The 19,767-nt window shown below is 42.2% G+C and overlaps 1 protein-coding gene across 1 annotated transcript in view; it reads left to right on the top strand.

Moving 5' to 3' along the window:
• The window catches only part of usp19 (ubiquitin specific peptidase 19), a 149,784-nt gene that overhangs the window by 26,756 nt on the left and 103,261 nt on the right, over positions 1-19,767 (top strand). Inside the window, exon 4 of the mRNA XM_087994568.1 lies at positions 7,010-7,054. Coding sequence (XP_087850694.1) covers positions 7,010-7,054 — 45 coding nt within the window. The remainder of the gene's footprint in view (positions 1-7,009; positions 7,055-19,767) is intronic.

Here is a 19,767-nt window from a genome sequence, read left to right as displayed (position 1 = left end):
AAATTAATCACTTGTATTAAATGGAGCTCAGATAAAATTAGATCAGTTAAAAAGATAAGGACGTCATTTGCGTAAAGTGTGATCTTATGCCTGCCTGAGTTGAGTGTGTGGTGCTGGAAAGGCACTGCAGGATAGGCAGCGTCCGAGGAGCAGATAAGTCAATGTTTCGGGTTGGAGCCCTTCATCAGGAATGAGGCTGGGACCCTCAGGAGTGGAGACATAAATGAGAGGGGGGTGGTGCTCCCATTTATCTGTCCACCGCTGAGGTTCTCTGCCTCATTGTTGATGAAGGGCTCCAACCCAAAACATTGATTTTTCCTGCTCCTCAGATGCTGCCTACCCTGCAGTGCCTTTCCAGTATGACACTCTCAACTCTGATCTCCAGCATCTGCAGACCTCACTGTCTCCCTTATGCCTGCCTGGCCCTACCTCCAGGGCAATTATGTTGAGGTCCTACTGGATAGCCTCTGCCAGCGGCTCTATTACTAATGTAAATAATAGCGGCGAGAGAGGGCACCCTTGTCAGCTGTCTCTGCTGATTCTAAAATTGTCCAACCTTATACCATTAGTGAGAACTGCTGCTTTCGGGTCACTATATAACATTGCCACCCACCTGGCAAAAACTCCTCCAAGATCAAACCGCTTCAATGCATAAGAGCTACAGCCACTCCACCCGGTCAAACACTCTGTGTATCCAGGGAGACTACCAAGCATGGAATCAACCCTTGCTGGCGTACTTGGACCATGTTTAATACTTTTCTGATATTATTAGTAGACCTACGACCTTTAGTAAAACCTGCCTGAAGTGCAAAACCCTTTCCAAACTCAATGCCAGCATTTTCAGCAGAATTTTAAAATCAGTAACAATATGGGCCTGTACAAAGGGCAATCCTCTGGGGCTTTCCCTTTCTTGAGAATAAGAGAAATATTTGCTTCTCTGAGAGGTCGGGAGGCAGTCCTGACTGTACGCGTAGTTGTACATATCCAAAAGTGGCCTGGCCAGCGTGCCTATAAACTCCTTATAAAACTCACTCTGGACCTGCTTCACTGCCTCCTGTATTTCTTGGATTATCAGAGGGGCATTCAGAAAAGATGCCTGCTCTGAAGTTACACCTGGAAGGTCCAGGGTCTTTTAAAAAAAAAAGGGACTTCATCTTTGTTAATCTGTCCTCACAGCCCTCTGACCGGTCCAGCTCAGAGTAGAACTTCCTAAATGCTGCATTAATCTTTTTGGCATTGCAAGTAAGAGTACCAGCACACACTCTGTGATGGATGTAGTAGATTGGGGGCATTTTTCTTTCTGGCCAAGTACGTTGGACATCTACCCAGTTTATCACCATATTCCAAATGACCTCTGATTTGCAAAAAAGATTCCCCTCTTGGCAGTCTGGATGCATGCAGCATTCAAAGTAGCCCTGAGGGCTGTAATTTGCTGCAATTTGGTTACAGATGGTCTGTCAAAGTATGCTAACTCAGCTGCCTTCAGGCGAGTCTCGAGCAAATGCTGCTGCTCTCAAAGGACAAAGAGAACAAAGAAAACTTACAGCCCAGGAACAGGCCCTTCGGCCTTCCAAGCCTGAGCAAATCCAAATCCACTGTCTAAACCTTCGCCCAATTCCTAAGCATCTGTATTTCTCTGCTCCCCACCTGATCATGCATCTATCCAGACGCACCTTAAATGAACCTCCCATGCCTGTCTCTACTACCTCTGCTGGCAAAGCGTTCCAGGTACCTACCCCCATCTGTGTGAAGTACTTGCTGCATGTGTCCCCCTTAAACTCTCGCCTTGAAAGCGTGACCTCTCTTTATTGAATCCCTCATCCTGGGAAAAAGCTTATTGATATCTACACTATCTATACCCCTCATGACTTTGTAGACCTCAATCAGGTCCCCCCTCAGTTTCATTTTTTCTAATGAAAACAATCCTAACCTTTTCTGAATGCCTCTCTTCACAGCTAGTACCTTCCATACCAGGCACCATCCTTGTAAACCTTCTCTGCGCACTCTCCAAAGCATCCACATCCTTTTGGTAATGTGGTGACCAGGACTGTACACAGTATTCTAAATGCGGCCGAACCAATGTCGTGTACAATTTTAATATGACCTGCCAGCTCTTCTACCTAATATCCCGTCCAATGAAATCAAGCATTCCAATATGCCTACTTGACCACTCTATCCACCTGCACAGCAACCTTCAGGGTACAATGGACCTGAACTCCCAGATCTCTCTGCTCATCAACTTTTCCTAAGGCTCTTCCATTCACAGTATAGTTCGCTCTAGAATTAGACTTCTCAAAGTGCATCATCTCACATTTGCCTGGATTGAACTCCATGTGTCACTTCTCCGCCCAACTCTTCAGTCTGTCTATATCCTCCTGTATTCTTTGACAGTCCCCTATGCTTTCTGTTACTCTACCAGTCTTTGTGTCATCTGCAAACTTGTTGATCAGACCACCAATGCCCTCTTCCAGATCATTTATGTATATTACAAACAACAGTGGCTTCAGCACTGACCCCTGTGGAACATCACTGGTCTTCTTTCTCCATTTCGAGAAACTCCCTTCAATGACTACTCTCTGTCTCCTGTTGCTCAACCAGTTCTTTATCCACCTAGCTAGAACACCCTGCACACCATGTCACTTCACTTTCTCCATTAGTTTACCATGGGAGCCTTATCAAACGCCTTACTAAAGTCCATGTATATGACATCTACAGCGCTTCCTTCATCTATCAACTTGGTCACTTCCTCAAAGAACTCTATTAAGTTGGTAAGGCACGATCTCCCCCGCACAAAACCATGTTGCCTCTCACTGATAAGCCCATTCTTTTCCAAATATAAATAGATTTTATCCCTCAGTACCTTCTCCAGCAACTTTCCCACCACTGATGTCAGGCTGACTGCTCTGTAGTTACCTGGGATATCCCTACTACCCTTCATGTACAGGAGGACAACATGAGCAACCCTCCAGTCCTCTGTCACCTCCTCTGTGTTCAAGGGTACTACAAAGATATCTGTCAGCGCCCCAGCTATTTCCTGTCTCACCTCCCTCAGCAACCTGGGATAGATCCCATCCAGTCCTGGATTTGACCACCTTAATAACCTCTAGCCTACCCAACGCATCTTCCCTCCTTATGTCAACGTGACCCAGAATAAACAAACTTCTATCTCTAATCTCTGCATTCATCATGTGCCTCTCCTCAGTGAACACTGATGCAAAGTAATCATTGAGAATCTTACCCATTTTCTCAGGTTTGGCACACAGCCTTCCTTTTATCCTTTAGTGGATTTTTAGTGGTAGCTATTCAGAATTTGAATCAGCTATTTGGATGTGGAAACCAAGTTTTATATTTCCAAATTTTCAGATGATACAAAGCTAAGTGGAAACTTGTATCCTTAAGGAGAATTTGACAGATTTGTGAAATGGGCAAATATCTGGCATACAATGCGGTGTGGTCAAATGTGTGGTTATTGACTTTGGTAAGAGAAACAGATGTGCAGAATATTTCTTAAACGGAAAAAGGTTAGAAAGTATAGGTGTATGAGGGCACCTAAGTGTCTTTGATAAGTGATTAAAGGCCACCATGTAGGTTCAGTAAGCTATTAGGAAAGCTAATAGAATGTTAGCCTTTTATTCCAGGTGTTATGATGTGGAGTAGACCCCTCTGCTAATTTAAACCCAACACACAGAGAAGCTCATCTCACGCTGTAATCTGTTAATATTCGAGAGGCAAAGAACTATCCCAGAGGTCGCTATTTAAAGTAAAAATGAACAATTTTATTCTTTAAGTCCAACAGAGAACATTAAAACACCAGCTTTGTACCACTCCTTTCTCTTAAACGTATATTTTATCTCCCACTCTACAATACTGATCCAAATAAACAAAAATACCCCGATTTAAGATTTACAAAAAGAAGAGCATGTTTCAAAACCAGTCAGCTTTGTTGATTTGCCTTCGTAGCTTTTTCTCTAAATTTGTTTCTAGGTCGGCTTCGATGTACTGTTGTGCAAACTTCTTATAGATAGGTACCTTTCAGAGAGCGAGCAGTCTGTATCTTGTTGGCGTTCTTGGCAGTTCTCCCCCAACTTTGATAAATGATTAAAGTTGGCATGTTCAAAATGTCTGGTTTTATACTCCAACACAATGTATCATTTCATTGGTTTTGATGTCATCAAAAACATTATATTTCAAATTAGATTGGATTTTAGTATCTTGGGGCATAATTTAAACTGTCTGAATTTGAATTTATTTTTGTTTCATAGCAACACAACTCCAGATATTTGTTTCAACGAAGTGTTACATTTTTACTTTGTGTTACATTTTTACTCCGGACTGTGTGCTTTCAGTCAGTCCTTGCTAGCTTTTCAACTCTCTTAAAGGTACAGTACACACCTACAGCTTCATAATGTATAGTTATGGACCAAATACTGGGTGCAGGGAACATTGGATAATCTAGATGGCTTGTATTTTGGCCAGAGCAAGAACGGAGGAATAGACCCGTTTTCTGTGCTGTAAATGTTTATGATTCTAATTTGCATTTATGTAGTATCTGTACCATGATAAAAGGAACAAAGCGATTCAAAGCAGAAGAGAATGTTTTGGGAAAGGAGTCAACAACTTGGCCAAAGGTTGGTTTTAATCAGACCAGAGAGTAAGAGGTTAAAGGGGGATTTCCAAAGACTGGAGTCTATAATACTAAAAGCATGTTTGTAAGTAGCAAGACTTGAAAATTGGGGAATTGACGAGATGTCAGAATAGTTGGAGCATAGATCCCAATGGTTTCAAAGAGTACAGAACAGTACAAGACCTGGAGAAGATAGTAGAGATGTGAAATGGCTATGAAAGGGTTTGAAGATGGATGAGAAATCTAAAATTGACATTGCTAGACTAGCAGCTATGTAGGTCTGCAAAACATGCACAACTGGCCTTGCCGTAACTTCAGATCAATATAGCAATCTATTTATGTCTGCATTTGGGCGACACGGTGGCACAGTGTTTAGCGCTGCTGCCTCACAGTGCCTGAGACCGGGGTTCAATTCCCGCCTCAGGCGACGAATTGTGTGGAGTTTGCACGTTCTCCCCGTGTCTGCGTGGGTTTCCTCCGGGTGCTCCGGTTTCCTCCCACAGTGCAAAGATGTGCAGGTCAGGTGAATTGGCCATGCTAAATTGCCCGTAGTGTTGGGTATGGGTGAGTGGCGGGTCGGTGTGGACATGTTGGGCCGAAGGGCCTGTTTCCACACTGCAATGTAATCTGTAATCTAATCTAATTTTTACTTTATTAGTTTGTCCTCTCTGACTTTAAGCTAAGTAATTTTATTATGCATGAGAAAGATGACATGAGAATCCTTGTGGAGAAAGTGAGGACTGCAGATGCTGGAGATCAGAGCTGAAAATGTGTTGCTGGAAAAGCGCAGCAGGTCAGGCAACATCCAGGGAACAGGAGAATCAACGTTTCGGGCATAAGCCCTTCAGGACGCTGAGAATCCTTGTAGCAACTTCTCCTGTGCAGGGTTGGGAAGTTATCAGTTTTGGATTGAATAGTGAAAAATGTTATCCTGCTTCTGAGAAATGGTGAGGTGAGATATTAATACATGTTCTGTCTCACTTTTCAGAATTATGAAGGGAATAACAGCATGAGGTTGACCAAACTAAGTCGTGTTTAATGTAGCTACAAACCATTTGACCCAACTAATCATTACAGAGGCTGACTCTCTTCTTCAAATTCCTCCTGTCTTTTCTTATCTAAATCTGTGATCATGTCATTTATTCCCTACTCCCTCAAATGAGTATTTAGTTTCCCTTAAATGTCTCTATACTGCTGAAATAAAATCAAAATGCTGGAGGAACTCGGCAGATCTGGCAGTATCTGTAGAGAGAGAACTAAAATTAAGATTGAATTCCAACAGTATCCTTATCTCAAACTGTAGAGAGAGGTTTTATACTTTTTCTGAATTCCATTTTGGATTCCTTAATGACACTGTCACACCAGTGGACTTTTGTTAAGTTTTTACCCACAAGATAAAATTATCTCTCGCTATCCATTCAATTAAAGCCTTTCATTGATTTAAAGACCTCTTTAGTCACACCTCTGTCGTCTTCCAAGCGAAACGTCCCAGACTGTCAATCCTTTCCTGATGTGTAGACCCTGTATTCCTGGTGTCAGCCTTATAAATCTTTTCTGCTCTGTCCTTTTTATAAAATGGCTGTCAAAATTGTATAAAATCCTCCAGTTGTGGTTGAACCAAAGGTGTAATATACCTTCCCCAATTTGCTATTCTTACCCCACTTAAAATAGAGTCTTGATTTAGTCTTTTATGACCATACTCACCAGTAGCATGACGTTTAGTGATTGTGTTTGTACACAGAGGTACCTTTTGTTCCTCTTCTCCACCCAGACTCTCATTTTTTGTAATAAGTGACCTTACGTATTGTGGTGTTGTCTTAAGTATTCTGGAGCCATTTTGATCACAGCTTATGCCACCCACCCACCACTCCTTCTGTACCTTCTCACAATGTTGGAGAGATGGGGGAGACTGAGAGAGCAGCTGTCAGTATTTTCTACTGCCTTGCTGCAGCCTCTTTCACAGTTGTGTTGGTAAAGGCTGAGGAGCAGAAAGCAAAACATTTTGAAGTACAACGCAACTGATATATTTGAAGTAATGGTTTGAGGAGCTTGTATAGATTGGTTGTCATTTTCTTGAACATGATTGTTGATGATTCTCAAGAAATGAAATCCTTTTAATTTTGTTTCTCTAAGATGCCCAGACCCATGACCAGTGAACAGTTACTGATTGACCTGTCGAGGATGGGAAGAGGGGCTGTTGTGATGGGATGGAGGCTATTGCATGCTAATCAATTCACTGGACATGAAATGCTGAGTTTGGCCACTAATAAAAAGCTGTGACCATTTTGGAAAATGTAAACTTTAATTAATGTGGGGATATAGAAAAATTTTGCCTTCTGAACCTATCTATCTATTGAATCTGTTTCTGTATATTGTGATTGTTAGATTTGCCAAGCAATGAGGATGCATTGCAAGGGATATACAGTAACGGTAAGTCTCAAAGCTTGCCTGTGCTTTAATTGTCCTGCAGCTGAATGCATTTAATGGTGAGTGTGAAACTTAAGGGAGTGCTCCCCATTTTTAGCCTGAATGTTGCTATCTGTAACCCAAATACATTAAATTGCTTTTAAGGCATATTGTGTTTGTATTTGATTGGAATTATTGGAATAGCAAGAAACATCGAAAGACAATTGAACAGTGGACTAGTTTGAGGTTTGGGCAAATTGGCACTGAGGTTTGGTGAAGTATGGGTGGACAGGGTGCAAAATTCATTTGCAGGAGCTTTTGACCATTGCTAGACAGCGAATTCATAGATTCTATCTTTCTAAGTTGTTATATCTGGAGGGACTGTTATTGAGCTCTGTGCATAAGTAGTGAAGTAGTAATATTTTAGACCACTTACTGATGTTAAGAGCAGTTTGCAGTGACAAACTAATCTATTCTACAGCAGGACCAGCCGGATTATTTAAATTTCTTTCTTTTAAGAAAATAGGTATTAGCATTAATAGGTCTGTGCACTTCAAAGCACAAATCGATAAACATTTCCTCATTGCTTTAGTCAGTTGTGCTGCTAGATGCAAATAAGAGATCTTTGTTTTTAGTCAAATTAATGTGCTTCATAAAACCATAAAATTTAGGAGCAGAATTAAACGACTTGGCTCAGCGACTCTGCCTTTCGATCATTGCTCATATGTTTCTCAATCCCATTCCCCTGCCTTCTCCCTGTAACATTTGATCCCCTTACTGCAAGGTAATTAATCCACATATCTAGAACTTGTCTAACTCTGTCATAAATATGCTTAATTACTTTCTTCCACTGCCTTCTGTGGCAATGAGTTCTTCACCCTTAGCTGAAGAAAATCCTCCTCATGATGGCAAAGCTAATGTACTTCATTTAAACTCATCACATTGTGGATGTACTTCAGTTCCTCAGTTGTGGTCGATGATGTCTTGGCGCATGACTCTTTCAGCTGTGCTCTCTGAGAATGCTAGACAGCACCAGTTCAATTGTGTTGACAAAGTCAGCAGTGTGGCTGCTGCTGTTTTTTTAGGAAAATGTGAGGACTACATATGGTGGAGATCTGAGTTGAGAGTGTGGTGCTGGGAAAGCACAGCCAGTCAGGCAGCATCCAAGGAACAGGCGAATCCTGTTTTGGGCATAATCCCTTCATCAGGAATAAGGCTTATGCCTGAAATGTCGTTACTTCTGTTTCTCGAATGCTGCCTGATCAGTTGTGCTTTTCCAGCACCACACTCTCGACTACTGCTGTTTCTGTTTTGAGTGCAAAACATCAAAGGATTGCTTTCTAAACCTGGTGCACATCAGTGAGTGCTCTCTACTACAGTCAGATACATGATGGTGGTCAGATTTAGCTGGTGTCTAGTGCCCTGATCTTGGATAGTCCCAGCACACCTTTGGCATGGTTTGTTCTAAAAGAAGCATTTTTTAAATTCAATTGTGGGATATCAGTATCACTTGCAAAACAATATTTGTTATACATCCGTAATTGCCCAGGGAGTAATTAAGGGTCACTCACATTGCTATAAGCCTGGGGTCTCGTAGGCCAGGCCAGACAAGGATGGATTTCCTTTGCTGAAGGATGTGACTGAATTCGGTCAGTTTTTAAGACAATGCGCATTAGTTACATGATTGCCATTGGGCCAGGTTTTCATTTAGAATTTTTAATGAATTCCCCTTTCCTCACCTGCCATAGTGGGATTTGGCCCAAAAAAAAATTAGCCTGAGGTTCTGCATTACTTGTCCAATCACACTGCCACTGTATGCTGTTTCTCTGTTTGCATTAGTTACACAAAACTTGACGTTCCAAAAAACTAGAGTAGTCTCTATCTTTATCATGATGTGAGGCAGAAGGCGAATACCTCATATTCCACATCTGATCTGGTGTTGATATCCCCCTTTAGGTAAAGATATTCTAACCTGAGGATTCTGCTGATAGCAAAACCGATCTCTTAAGTCTTTGGCCTTTGTAGTGGAGCACACTGTTGGAGCATAGATAATCATGGAGTTAACTGGCCCAGGCTTTTTGCAAATCAGACAAAGAACACATGCTAAACCATTTCTATACTTGAGTAACCGTGACAATAAAGTCTGATTCTACTTTTATTTGAGGGGGGCTTCTATTGTTAAGAGTAGCAAAGTCTAAACATTGCTCATTCACTCCTTAGAATTCTGTCCTGCCAGATGAAATGTTTTTCATTCAGTGAGCTCTCAGCAAGCCTGGTCTCTAATAGTCAAACTGTGTCAATGATCAGTCAATCGAATTGCATGTTTATCATGCTGTCTTGGGCGTGTTCACAGACTTCACAACAGCCTCGCATTTTTGTGTCCAGGTTATAGCCACCTATGATCATTTTGCATAGCTTCCCCATAATAGATGTCACACTAACTGGCCTATTGTTTCCTGTTTTCTGTTTATCTCTGAGAGAAGAGATTATGTTTGCTACTTTTTCTAATCTGATGGAACCTTTACAGAATGTAGGAATTTTTAGGAAAATGAACACCACATCTATCTCGATTAATCGCCTTTTGAGACCATAGAATGAAGTCTGACAGAGGTTTGCCAGCCTGCAGCTCCATAAGTTTGCTTATCACCATTTCCCTAATGATTTGCTATTTCACCTGGTTCCTTTCTTCTTTCATCTCCTGATTTTTTAAAAAAATTATTGTTTTATTCTCTGTGGAACGTGGGCATTGCTGGCTGGACCCAGCATTTATTGCCCATCCCTATTAGCCTTGAGAAGGTGAGAAGTGAACTGCAGTGCATCTGCAGTGGATTGACCCACAATGCCCTTTGGGAGGGAATTCCATAATTTTGACTCCAAGTCAGGATAGTGAGTGGCTTGGAGGGGAACTTGTAGGGGGTAGTGTTCCTATGTATCTGCTGCCCTTGTCCTTCTAGGTGGGAAGTGGTTGTGGGTTTGGAAGGTGCTGCATGAGGATCTTTGGTGAATTTTTGTGATGCATCTTGTAGATAATTCACACTGACGCTATACTGAGCATTAGTGGTGGAGGGCGTAGATGTTTGTGGATGCGATACCAATCAAGTGGACTGCTTTGTCCTGGATGGTGTCAAACTTCTTTAGTGTTGTTGGAGCTGCACCCACCCAGGCAAATGGGAGTACACCATCACACGTATGTCTTGTGCTTTAAAGTTTGTGAGAAGATTTGTAGCTCGGGTGCTCGTTGTTGTGGTTCTGTTCGCCGAGCTGGAAATTTTTGTTGCAAACGTTTCGTCCCCTGGCTAGGTGACATCCTCAGTGCTTGGGAGCCTCCTGTGAAGCGCTTCTGTGATGTTTCCTCCGGCATTTATAGAGGTCTGTCCCTGCCGCTTCCGGTTGTCAGTTTCAGCTGTCCGCTGTAGTGGTTGGTATATTGGGTCCAGGTCGATGTGTTTGTTGATGGAGTTTGTGGATGAGTGCCATGCTTCTAGGAATTCCCTGGCTGTTCTTTGTTTGGCTTGCCCTATAATGGTAGTGTTGTCCCAGTCGAATTCATGTTGCTTGTCATCTGCGTGTGTGGCTACTAAGGATAGCTGGTCGTGGCGTTTCGTGGCTAGTTGATGTTCATGGATGCGGATCGTTAGTTGTCTTCCTGTTTGTCCTATGTAGTGTTTTGTGCAGTCCTTGCATGGGATTTTGTACACTACATTAGTTTTGCTCATGCTGGGTATCGGGTCCTTTGTTCTGGTGAGTTGTTGTCTGAGAGTGGCTGTTGGTTTGTGTGCTGTTATAAGTCCTAGTGGTCGCAGTAGTCTGGCTGTCAATTCTGAAATGCTCCTGATGTATGGTGTTGTGGCTAGTCCTTTTGGGTTGTGGCATGTCCTCGTTCCATTGTCTTTCTCTTAGGCATCTGTTGATGAAATTGCGCGGGTATCCGTTTTTGGCGAATACCTTGTACAGGTGTTCCTCTTCCTCTTTCCTCTTTCCTCTTGTGCTTTGTAGATAGTGGACAGGTTTTGGGGAGTCTGGAGGTGTGTTACTTGCCGCAGTATTCCTAGCCATTGACCTGCTCTTGCAGCAGGTGTTTGTGTGGTGAGTCCAGTTGAGTTTCTGGTCAGTAATAACCCCCCAGGATGTTGATAGTGGGGATTCAGTGATGGTAACACCATTGAATGTCATGGCGCAGTGGTTAGATTGTCTCCTATTGATGATGATTGTAGTGTGGTATTTGTGTTGTGTGAATGTTACTGGATACTGTCAAGATCTTGTTGTATTGGAACATGGACTACTTCAGTATCTGAGGAGTCATGAATGGTGCTGAACATTGTGCAATCATCGGTGAACATCCCAATGTCTGACGTTATAATGGAGGAAAGGTCATTGGTGAAGCAGCTGAAGGTGGTTGGGCCTCGGACACTACCTTGAACTCCTGCAGAGGTGTTATGGAGCTGAGGTGCCTGGCCTGAAACAACCTCGACCATCTTCCTATGTGTCAGGTATGAGTAACCAATGGAGTTTGCCCACTGATGCCCATTGATTCCATTTTTGCCAGGGCTCCTTGAGGCCACACACTGTCGAATGCAGCCTTGATGTCAAGGGCTGTCACACTCACCTCAGAAATTCAGCTCTCTAGTCCATGTTTGAACCAAGGCTGTGATGAGGTCAGGAGCTGAGTGATCCTGGCAGAACCCAAATTGAGTTGGTGCTGCTTGATAATAGTGTTGATGAGGAGAAAGTGAGGTCTGCAGATGCTGGAGATCAGAGATGGAAATGTGTTGCTGGAAAAGCGCAGCAGGTCAGGCAGCATCTAGGGAACAGGAGAATCGACGTTTCGGGCATTAGCCCTTCTTCAGGGCTAATCTGTTAATGCCTGAACAAGGTAGTTGTTCCCTAGATGCTGCCTGACCTGCTGCGCTTTTCCAGCAACACATTTCCAATACTGTTGATGAGCCCTTCCATCACTTTACTGATGATGGAGCGTGGACTGACGGCAGTAATTGGCCAGATTGGACTTATCCTGCTTTTTGTATCCAGGACATACTTGGGCAATTTTCCACATTGTTTGTTTGGTAGCTGCCAGTGTTGTAACTATATTGGAACAGCTTGGCTCGGGGGAGTGGCAGGTTCTGGAGCACAAGTCTTCAGCCAGAATGTTGTCAGGGCCTGCAGCCTTTGCAGTATTCAGTGTCTCCAGCCGTATTTTGATATCACATAGAGTGAATTGAATTAACTGAAGACTGGTATCTGTAATGCTGAGGACTGCTGTAGGAGACAGATGGATCATTCACTCGGCATTTTTGGATGCAGATTGCTGCAGAAGCTTCAGCCTTATCTTTTGCCCTTATGTGCTAAGTGCTTCCATCATTGAAGCCTCTCCTCCAGTGAGTTGTTTAATCATCCACTACCACTCATGACCGGATGTGGCAGAACTGCAGAGCTTTGATCTGATTTGTTGGTTCTGGGATCGCTTAGCTCTACCACTTATGTATGCTGTTTGGTGTGCAAGTAGTCCTGTTTGGTGATTTCACCAGGTTGACCCCCCCCATCTTTAGGTATGCCTGGCGCTGTCCCTAGCATTCTCCTCCTGCACTTTCCATTGAAGTCCATTTGCAGCTATTACAAGAATCTTTTTTGTTAAGCCTTCTGTTGTGAAGTCAAAATAAAATATTTGTTCTTTTCATCTGCACTTTCTTTATTATCTGTTAACTACTTATTCTCACTCTTGGATCAATTAAATCATATTTAACCAAGTTATTGGAGTTCTTGAAAGGAGTAACGTGTACTGTGGATAAAAGGGAGACTGTACTTGGGTTTCCAGAGATGTTTAACAAGATGCCACATGCATAATTTTAACCAACCTGTTCAGAAATGTTAAGACAAACCTCTGGACTAGGTGGAAACTGCACCCAGGCCAACCAGCCCAGAGATAGGGTTCACTATCATTGCTCTAACAAGTCCCTACGAGATGCCACAAGTTTATTGTGTGAAGTAGGAGTTCAGGTGTAGTGGATAATATGTTAACATGGATAGAAAATTAGCCATAAAACAGAGTAAACACCAACAGATTATATTAGATTACTTAGTGTGGAAACAGGCCCTTCGGCCCAACAAGTCCACACCGACCCTCCGAAGAGTAGCCCACCCAGAACCATTCCCCTACATTTACCCCTTCACCTAACACTACAGGCAATTTAGCATGGCCAATTCACCTAACCTGCACATTTTTGGACTGTGGGAGGAAACCCACGCAGACACGGGGAGAATGTGCAAACTCACACAGACAGTTGCCCAAGGTGGGAATTGAACCCAGGTCTCTGATGCTGTGAGGTAGGAGTGCTTACCACCGTGCCGCCCACAATCATTTTCTTATTGGCAGGATATGATGAGTGGAGTACTTCTGGGTCTCTGCAGGGGCCTCAGCTTTTTACATTTTCTGTCACTGACTTAGATAAAGGGGGGCAAAGTCATTTTAGCTAAATTTGTAGATGCTACAAAGGCAGATAGGAAGGTGTCTTGTGAAGAGGACATCAGGAGGACTATGAGACGCTTTAAATATTAGGGTGATTCTTTTAGAACGGAGAAAATAGCTTATTCTTCACATTATGCATGTTTTGAATGCTACCTCGAGATGGTGACAGTAAGATTATTGAATATTTTTAAGGCAAAGGTATTTTCTTATTGGGCATGACAATAAAAGATCATTGAAGAATATGGGAATATGAAATTTGAAACAAACGATCAGCCGATGGTCTTTTTTGAATGGTGGAGTGGACTCTTGTTGTCTTCTCCTAATCTGTATGTTCATATGTTATCGAGCAGCTGCAAGTCGTCCATTGGTCCTGTACACGTCATCCTGATATTTCAACATGAGGGTTGAAGAGTTGGCATCTTACTATTGGTTTGTTTACCTCATGCAATGGATTCCATCCACTTGTTGAGCGGAAATGTCTCGGCTCTTACCACACATTGAAATAGAAGGACTGTGGCAGGTCAGTACCTTACGAGTCGGACGTTAAGAGGAGCACTGGCTGATTAGGTGGAGATGATGTCCTCTCCTACAGTCTGACAAACCCATTGTACCCATTCTATACATCAGTCTAGTTGGACTTATCCAACTGCTGCCTCTCCTATCATGATGACACTCTGCAGTGAAACTAGAATGTGCTGGCCAGGGGAAGAGCAAGATTTTTGGAGATCCTGGGCTACCTAAATGTCAGAGCCACCATCTGAGCCTCCTGGATTGACTACAAAGGGGTGCTGATGTTACAATTGTTGCCAGCTTAGTTGCAGGTTGCCACAAAGCTGACCTATTTAGATGGCAGTTTGCCATCGTTTGGCTCACTTGGCTGAACAGTTGGGTTGAGATTTTAATTAATTACATTACAGTGTGGAAACAGGCCCTTCGGCCCAACAAGTCCACACCGACCCGCCGAAGCGCAACCCACCCATACCCCTACATTTACCCCTTACCTAACACTACGGGCAATCTAATATGGCCAATTCACCTGACCTGCACATCTTTGGACTGTGGGAGGAATCCGGAGCACCCAGTTCCTGTGAGGTTTCAGCCTGGATGGAACAGTAAATGACCCAGTTTTTGGTTGTTGCTACAGGCAAGTCCAACTGAGGACATGCCAGTGGAGAAGCTGCATACTGACTTGCACGCTGCTTTTCTTTGGATTTCTGCTAGCTGTCAGTGTAAGCTGCAGTTAGTGCACACAATTGGGAAGCATGCTAACTCTCTCCACCCATGCACAAGATGCAAAGCATCAACATGTTGGGAACAAACTGGAAAACCATTTACAACTCAAAATATCGCTTCTCACTTCAGACTTTATGCACTAATGCTCGAACAATCAATCTATTGTCGCATAAAAGTAGATTACTAATGTTGAATATGTGCATTAGAATTTATACAATGCTTGACCTTGAAGTTAAAATATTGCACATTTGTAATGGTACATGGGTGGGCTGATGAATTTGGTAATGAGTACAATAGTTAAAGCCTGCAAATTTTTACAGCAGAGTTGGAGGAAAACTCTGCTAATATCAAAGTACAAAAGTGGTGGTAATGGAGTTATTTTCCTGCAAAATACTTGTTTCCGTTTGTAATAATTCTTTGGTTTTTCTTTACCATCTGAACATGGAGGAGCCAGACAGCCTGCTGATGTGCTGATGGTTTAATATGCATGGTATCAATTCAGTTGAGGCTCAACTCTGCGGTGATGAGATGTGGAGCAATGCTTTAAGTTTGAAAGCACTAAGTGGTTAATGTTTTTGTAAAGTTGACTATTCTTGGTCTCTGGCTGTAGTCCAGGTGAACTGCTTGGACACGAGACTAATTTCAGATCAGATTGTTCAAAGCACTTTCTCTTGCACGTGCCGGAATAAAATGTACTTCTGTATAAGAGCACTGGTCTTTAGCTAATCCTTTTGTACTGTTGGAAAGAAGCTGGTCACCAAACAGATTTTGTTGTGTTTGCTTCCCTGAAGCTAAGTGCCTCAGGCTTTCAAATATGAAGTGGGATGCTGTCCTGTGTGTACACATGAAGGACATCCCAAACACATCACAGTTACATCCTATCTACTTCAAAACTAGGAAAAAGTTCCTTTGAAATTTTTGAGATTCTTTTAATGTGTTCACAGAATATAAGCATGGTTGGTAAACCCAATGTTTATTGCTTTTGTGAAGGTGCTGGTGAGTCACCTTGAATACAACAAATGGCTTTGTGGAACATTTTCAGAGGGCATGTAGTCTACCACATTGTTGTGGATTCGAAATCTCTCAGGTCAGGAAGGTCATGATGGCCAATCCTTTTTCCTAAAGGGAATTAATTAACAAATCCAATAGTTTAATTATGTCCGTGATACTAACTTGTTACTTCATTTTATTTATTCAATTAATTAAATATCACTTCCTCAGTTGTTACTGTGGGATTTGAGCTTGTGTCTCTGAATAATTAAGGAGGAGAAAGTGAGGTCTGCAGATGCTGGAGATCAAAGTTGAAACTTTATTGCTGGAACAGCACAGCAGGTCAGGCAGCATCCAGGGAACAGGAGATTCGACGTTTCGGGCACAGGCCCTTCTTCAGGAGCCAGACAGCCTGCTCCTAGTTTTGAAGTAGATAGGATGTAACTGTGATGTGTTTGGGATGTCCTTCATGTGTACACACAGGACAGCATCCCACTTCATATTTGAAAGCCTGAGGCACTTAGCTTCAGGGAAGCAAACACAACAAAATCTGTTTGGTGACCAGCTTCTTTCCAACAGTACAAAAGGATTAGCTAAAGACCAGTGCTCTTATACAGAAGTACATTTTATTCTGGCACGTGCAAGAGAAAGTGCTTTGAACAATCTGATCTGAAATTAGTCTCGTGTCCAAGCAGTTCACCTGGACTACAGCCAGAGACCAAGAATAGTCAACTTTACAAAAACATTAACCACTTAGTGCTTTCAAACTTAAAGCATTGCTCCACATCTCATCACCGCAGAGTTGAGCCTCAACTGAATTGATACCATGCATATTAAACCATCAGCACATCAGCAGGCTGTCTGGCTCCTGAAGAAGGGCCTGTGCCCGAAACGTCGAATCTCCTGTTCCCTGGATGCTGCCTGACCTGCTGTGCTGTTCCAGCAATAAAGTTTCATCTCTGAATAATTAATCCAAGCCTGTAGATTATGATGTGGAGTAACACAATCACTCTGCTACAAATACAGTGCTATGGAGTGACCTGTAACCATTAAAGCTTTTTGCGAAGAATTGACAGATGAAGTACTTATTTTTAAATATTTCATGTGATCACAATCTCCTTCCTGCTTCCTGATTGCATTGATGGCAAATGAAAAAAGCAAGTTTGCCTTTCTTACAAAGTATTCTGTAACTATAAGTAGAAGACACAGATTGAACTGTGAGCCTACTTTCCCCTCTGCTTATATTGGTAGGTATTACTGCGGATCTGGTTGTGATAAGCTGGTCTCTGGGTAGTTAAGTGCTTTAAGCTGGTTGGGATGAGATAATGACCATTGGTTCACTGGTACCTTGCTCCATTTTATGTTTATTTTGCAATGTGTTGCCCCAACAAACAAACACAATTCTGTATCCTGTGATGTAAACTATAGGACTTGTATGTTATTTTTAATGTTATTTGGTATGAGTTTAGGGTTCTGGTTTTGAAGTGTCTGAAGTTAATAATTAGCTTGTATATTTCTGCAACTATGGTGATTTCTTTTTAAAAGCAATTGTTGAAGTTTGACTCTGAAGTGAACAGTTTTGTGCACTAACAGACTTTTGGTTATTTTAAATTGTTTTGCATCCCAGCGTAGTAAATAATGGGGCTTCAAGAGTTTGGTAGTGTTCTGGAATTTGAATTTTTTTTAAAAATGTCCATAGCTGAGAGAGACTTCAGATTTCACTTAACTCTGGTAGTCCTATCAAGCCCTTGGAACAGGATGTCTGTATAGCGCAGTGCTCCTGAGAAGGGAATGACAGATATAATGCATTAGATTATCTTGGAGTCAAGAGTTATTGTTAGTCCGGACCAGAAGTGTTGGGTTAAAAATGTTGAAGAGGTTATTTCAAACTGTGAACAGTGATGCTTGGGTGTGTGGCAGCTCCAGGAAGAAGCTATAGCAATTCCTGGTTGTTGAAATCTCCAGTCATTTAATCCTGCCAAAGTGATACATACAGTGACTCTAGTGTCAGCAATAGTCATGTTATGGAGACTCCACCAAGGGTGTGTTTTGGATATTATACAAAAGTTGTTTTGTTTCTTTTCGGTTTATAGAGTTATACAGTACAGAAACAGACTAGTTGGTCCAACTCATCCACGCCAACCAAGTTTCCCAAACTAAATTAGTCCCATTTGCCTGCTTTAGACGGTAGGTTTGCTCGCTGAGCTGTAGGTTTAATATTCAGATGTTTCATTACCTGGCTAGGTAACATCATCAGTGGCGACCTCCAAGTGAAGCAAAGCTGTTGTCTCCTGTTTTCTATTTATATCTTTCTCCTGGATGGGGTTCCTGGGGTTTGTGGTGATGTCATTTCCTGTTCGTTTTCTGAGGGGTTGATAGATGGTATCTAGATCTATGTGTTTGTTTATGGCGTTGTGGTTGGAGTGCCAGGCCTCTAGGAATTCTCTGACATGTCTTTGCTTACCCTGTCCCAGGATAGATGTGTTGTCCCAGACGAAATGGTGGGTTTTTTTTTATCCGTGTGTAGGGCTACGAGGGAGAGAGAGTCGTGTCTTTTTGTGGCTAGCTGGTGTTCGTGTATCCTGGTGGCTAACTTTCTTCTTGTTTGTCCTACATAGTGTCTGTGGCAGTCCTTGCATGGAATTTTGTAGATGACATTGGTTTTGTCCATGGGCTGTACTGGGTCTTTTAAGTTTGTTAGTTTTTGTTTGAGAGTGTTGGTGGGTTTGTGTGCTACTAGGATTCCGAGGGGTCTTAGTAGTCTGGCTGTCATTTCTGAAACTTCTTTGATGTATGGTAAGGTGGTTAGGGTTTCTGGCTGTGTTTGGTCTGCTTGTCGTGGTTTGTTCTTGAGGAATCTGCGCACTATTATTTGAGTATCCGTTCTTCTTGAATACGTTGTATAGGTGGTTCTCCTCTGTTTTCCGCAGTTCATCTGTGCTGCAGTGTGTGGTGCCTCTGGAACACCGCAGGTCACAGGCCTTCAGTCTGAAAAACAACCACCCTGTGTCTCCTACTGTCCAACCAATTTTGTATCCAATTGGCAAGTTGTCTCTGAATCCCATGTGATCTAACCTTACTAATCCATCTACTCTGCAGAACCTTGTCAAACGCTTCAGTAAAGTCCGTGTTGACAACATCTACTGCTTGGCTGTGATCTTTTCTATTCAAAACAAAACTCAAGCTTGAATCCTCATGCACAAAACTATGTTGACTATCCCTAACCAGTCCTTGCCTCTTCAACTGCATGTAAATCCTACCTCTCTCTCAAAATCCCTTTCAACAACTTGCCCATTGATGTCAGTCTCACCAGTCTTTGTTTCTCTGGTTTCTCCTTATAGCATTTCTTAAATAAAGATACAACATTAGCAACCCTCCAGCACCTCATCTGTGATTGTAGATGATACAAATATGTATTTAGGGCCCTGCAATTTCTTCTCTATTCTTCTCAACATCTTGGGATACACTTGATCAAGTCCTGGCGATTTATCTATCCTTATGTTGTTTAAGATGTCCAGCACCTCCATTTCTGTAATGTGGACTGTTTTCAAGACCTCTATTTATTTCCCAAAGTTCCCTGGCCACCATATCCTTTTCCACAGCAAAAACTGATGCAAAATATTGGTTTAATGTGTTTTGACACGTAGATGACATCATTGATTGTCAAGGGGCTCAATTCACTCCCTAGTTGCTCTTTTTGCTGTAGCGTTTTGAGGTTACTGGTATTATATTTTTGTGTTTTACACCTCTTTCAATTTGTACTATAAGTAAATTTGTGTTTTTACAAACAAAGCATTATTTTATAATAAAACTGCTTTTTAAAGTGAAATCTGCAGCATTGTTTACGTACTTCTTAGTGAGAGGCCACTTTCTTAAAACCAAAACAGTTAAAATGTAGTGTATGAATACAGGTTCCTGTCTAGGATCTGATTGAACTGGTACTAATATTAGTTGGGATCACAACAATTCAAAGCTCTCTCATTTTTGCTGCAGCTGCAGCAAACCTTGTTTTAACCAGCACCTTATGAATTGGCTGTCTTAACAAACCAGC

Source organism: Chiloscyllium plagiosum, unplaced genomic scaffold (genome assembly GCF_037043375.1).
Source record: "Chiloscyllium plagiosum isolate Xiang-an unplaced genomic scaffold, Cpla_swu_hap1 HiC_scaffold_14, whole genome shotgun sequence".
NCBI classification, from domain to species: Eukaryota; Metazoa; Chordata; class Chondrichthyes; order Orectolobiformes; family Hemiscylliidae; genus Chiloscyllium; species Chiloscyllium plagiosum.
Note: the sequence above shows the minus strand (reverse complement) of the source record. Positions and strands in the feature narration are given on the sequence as shown.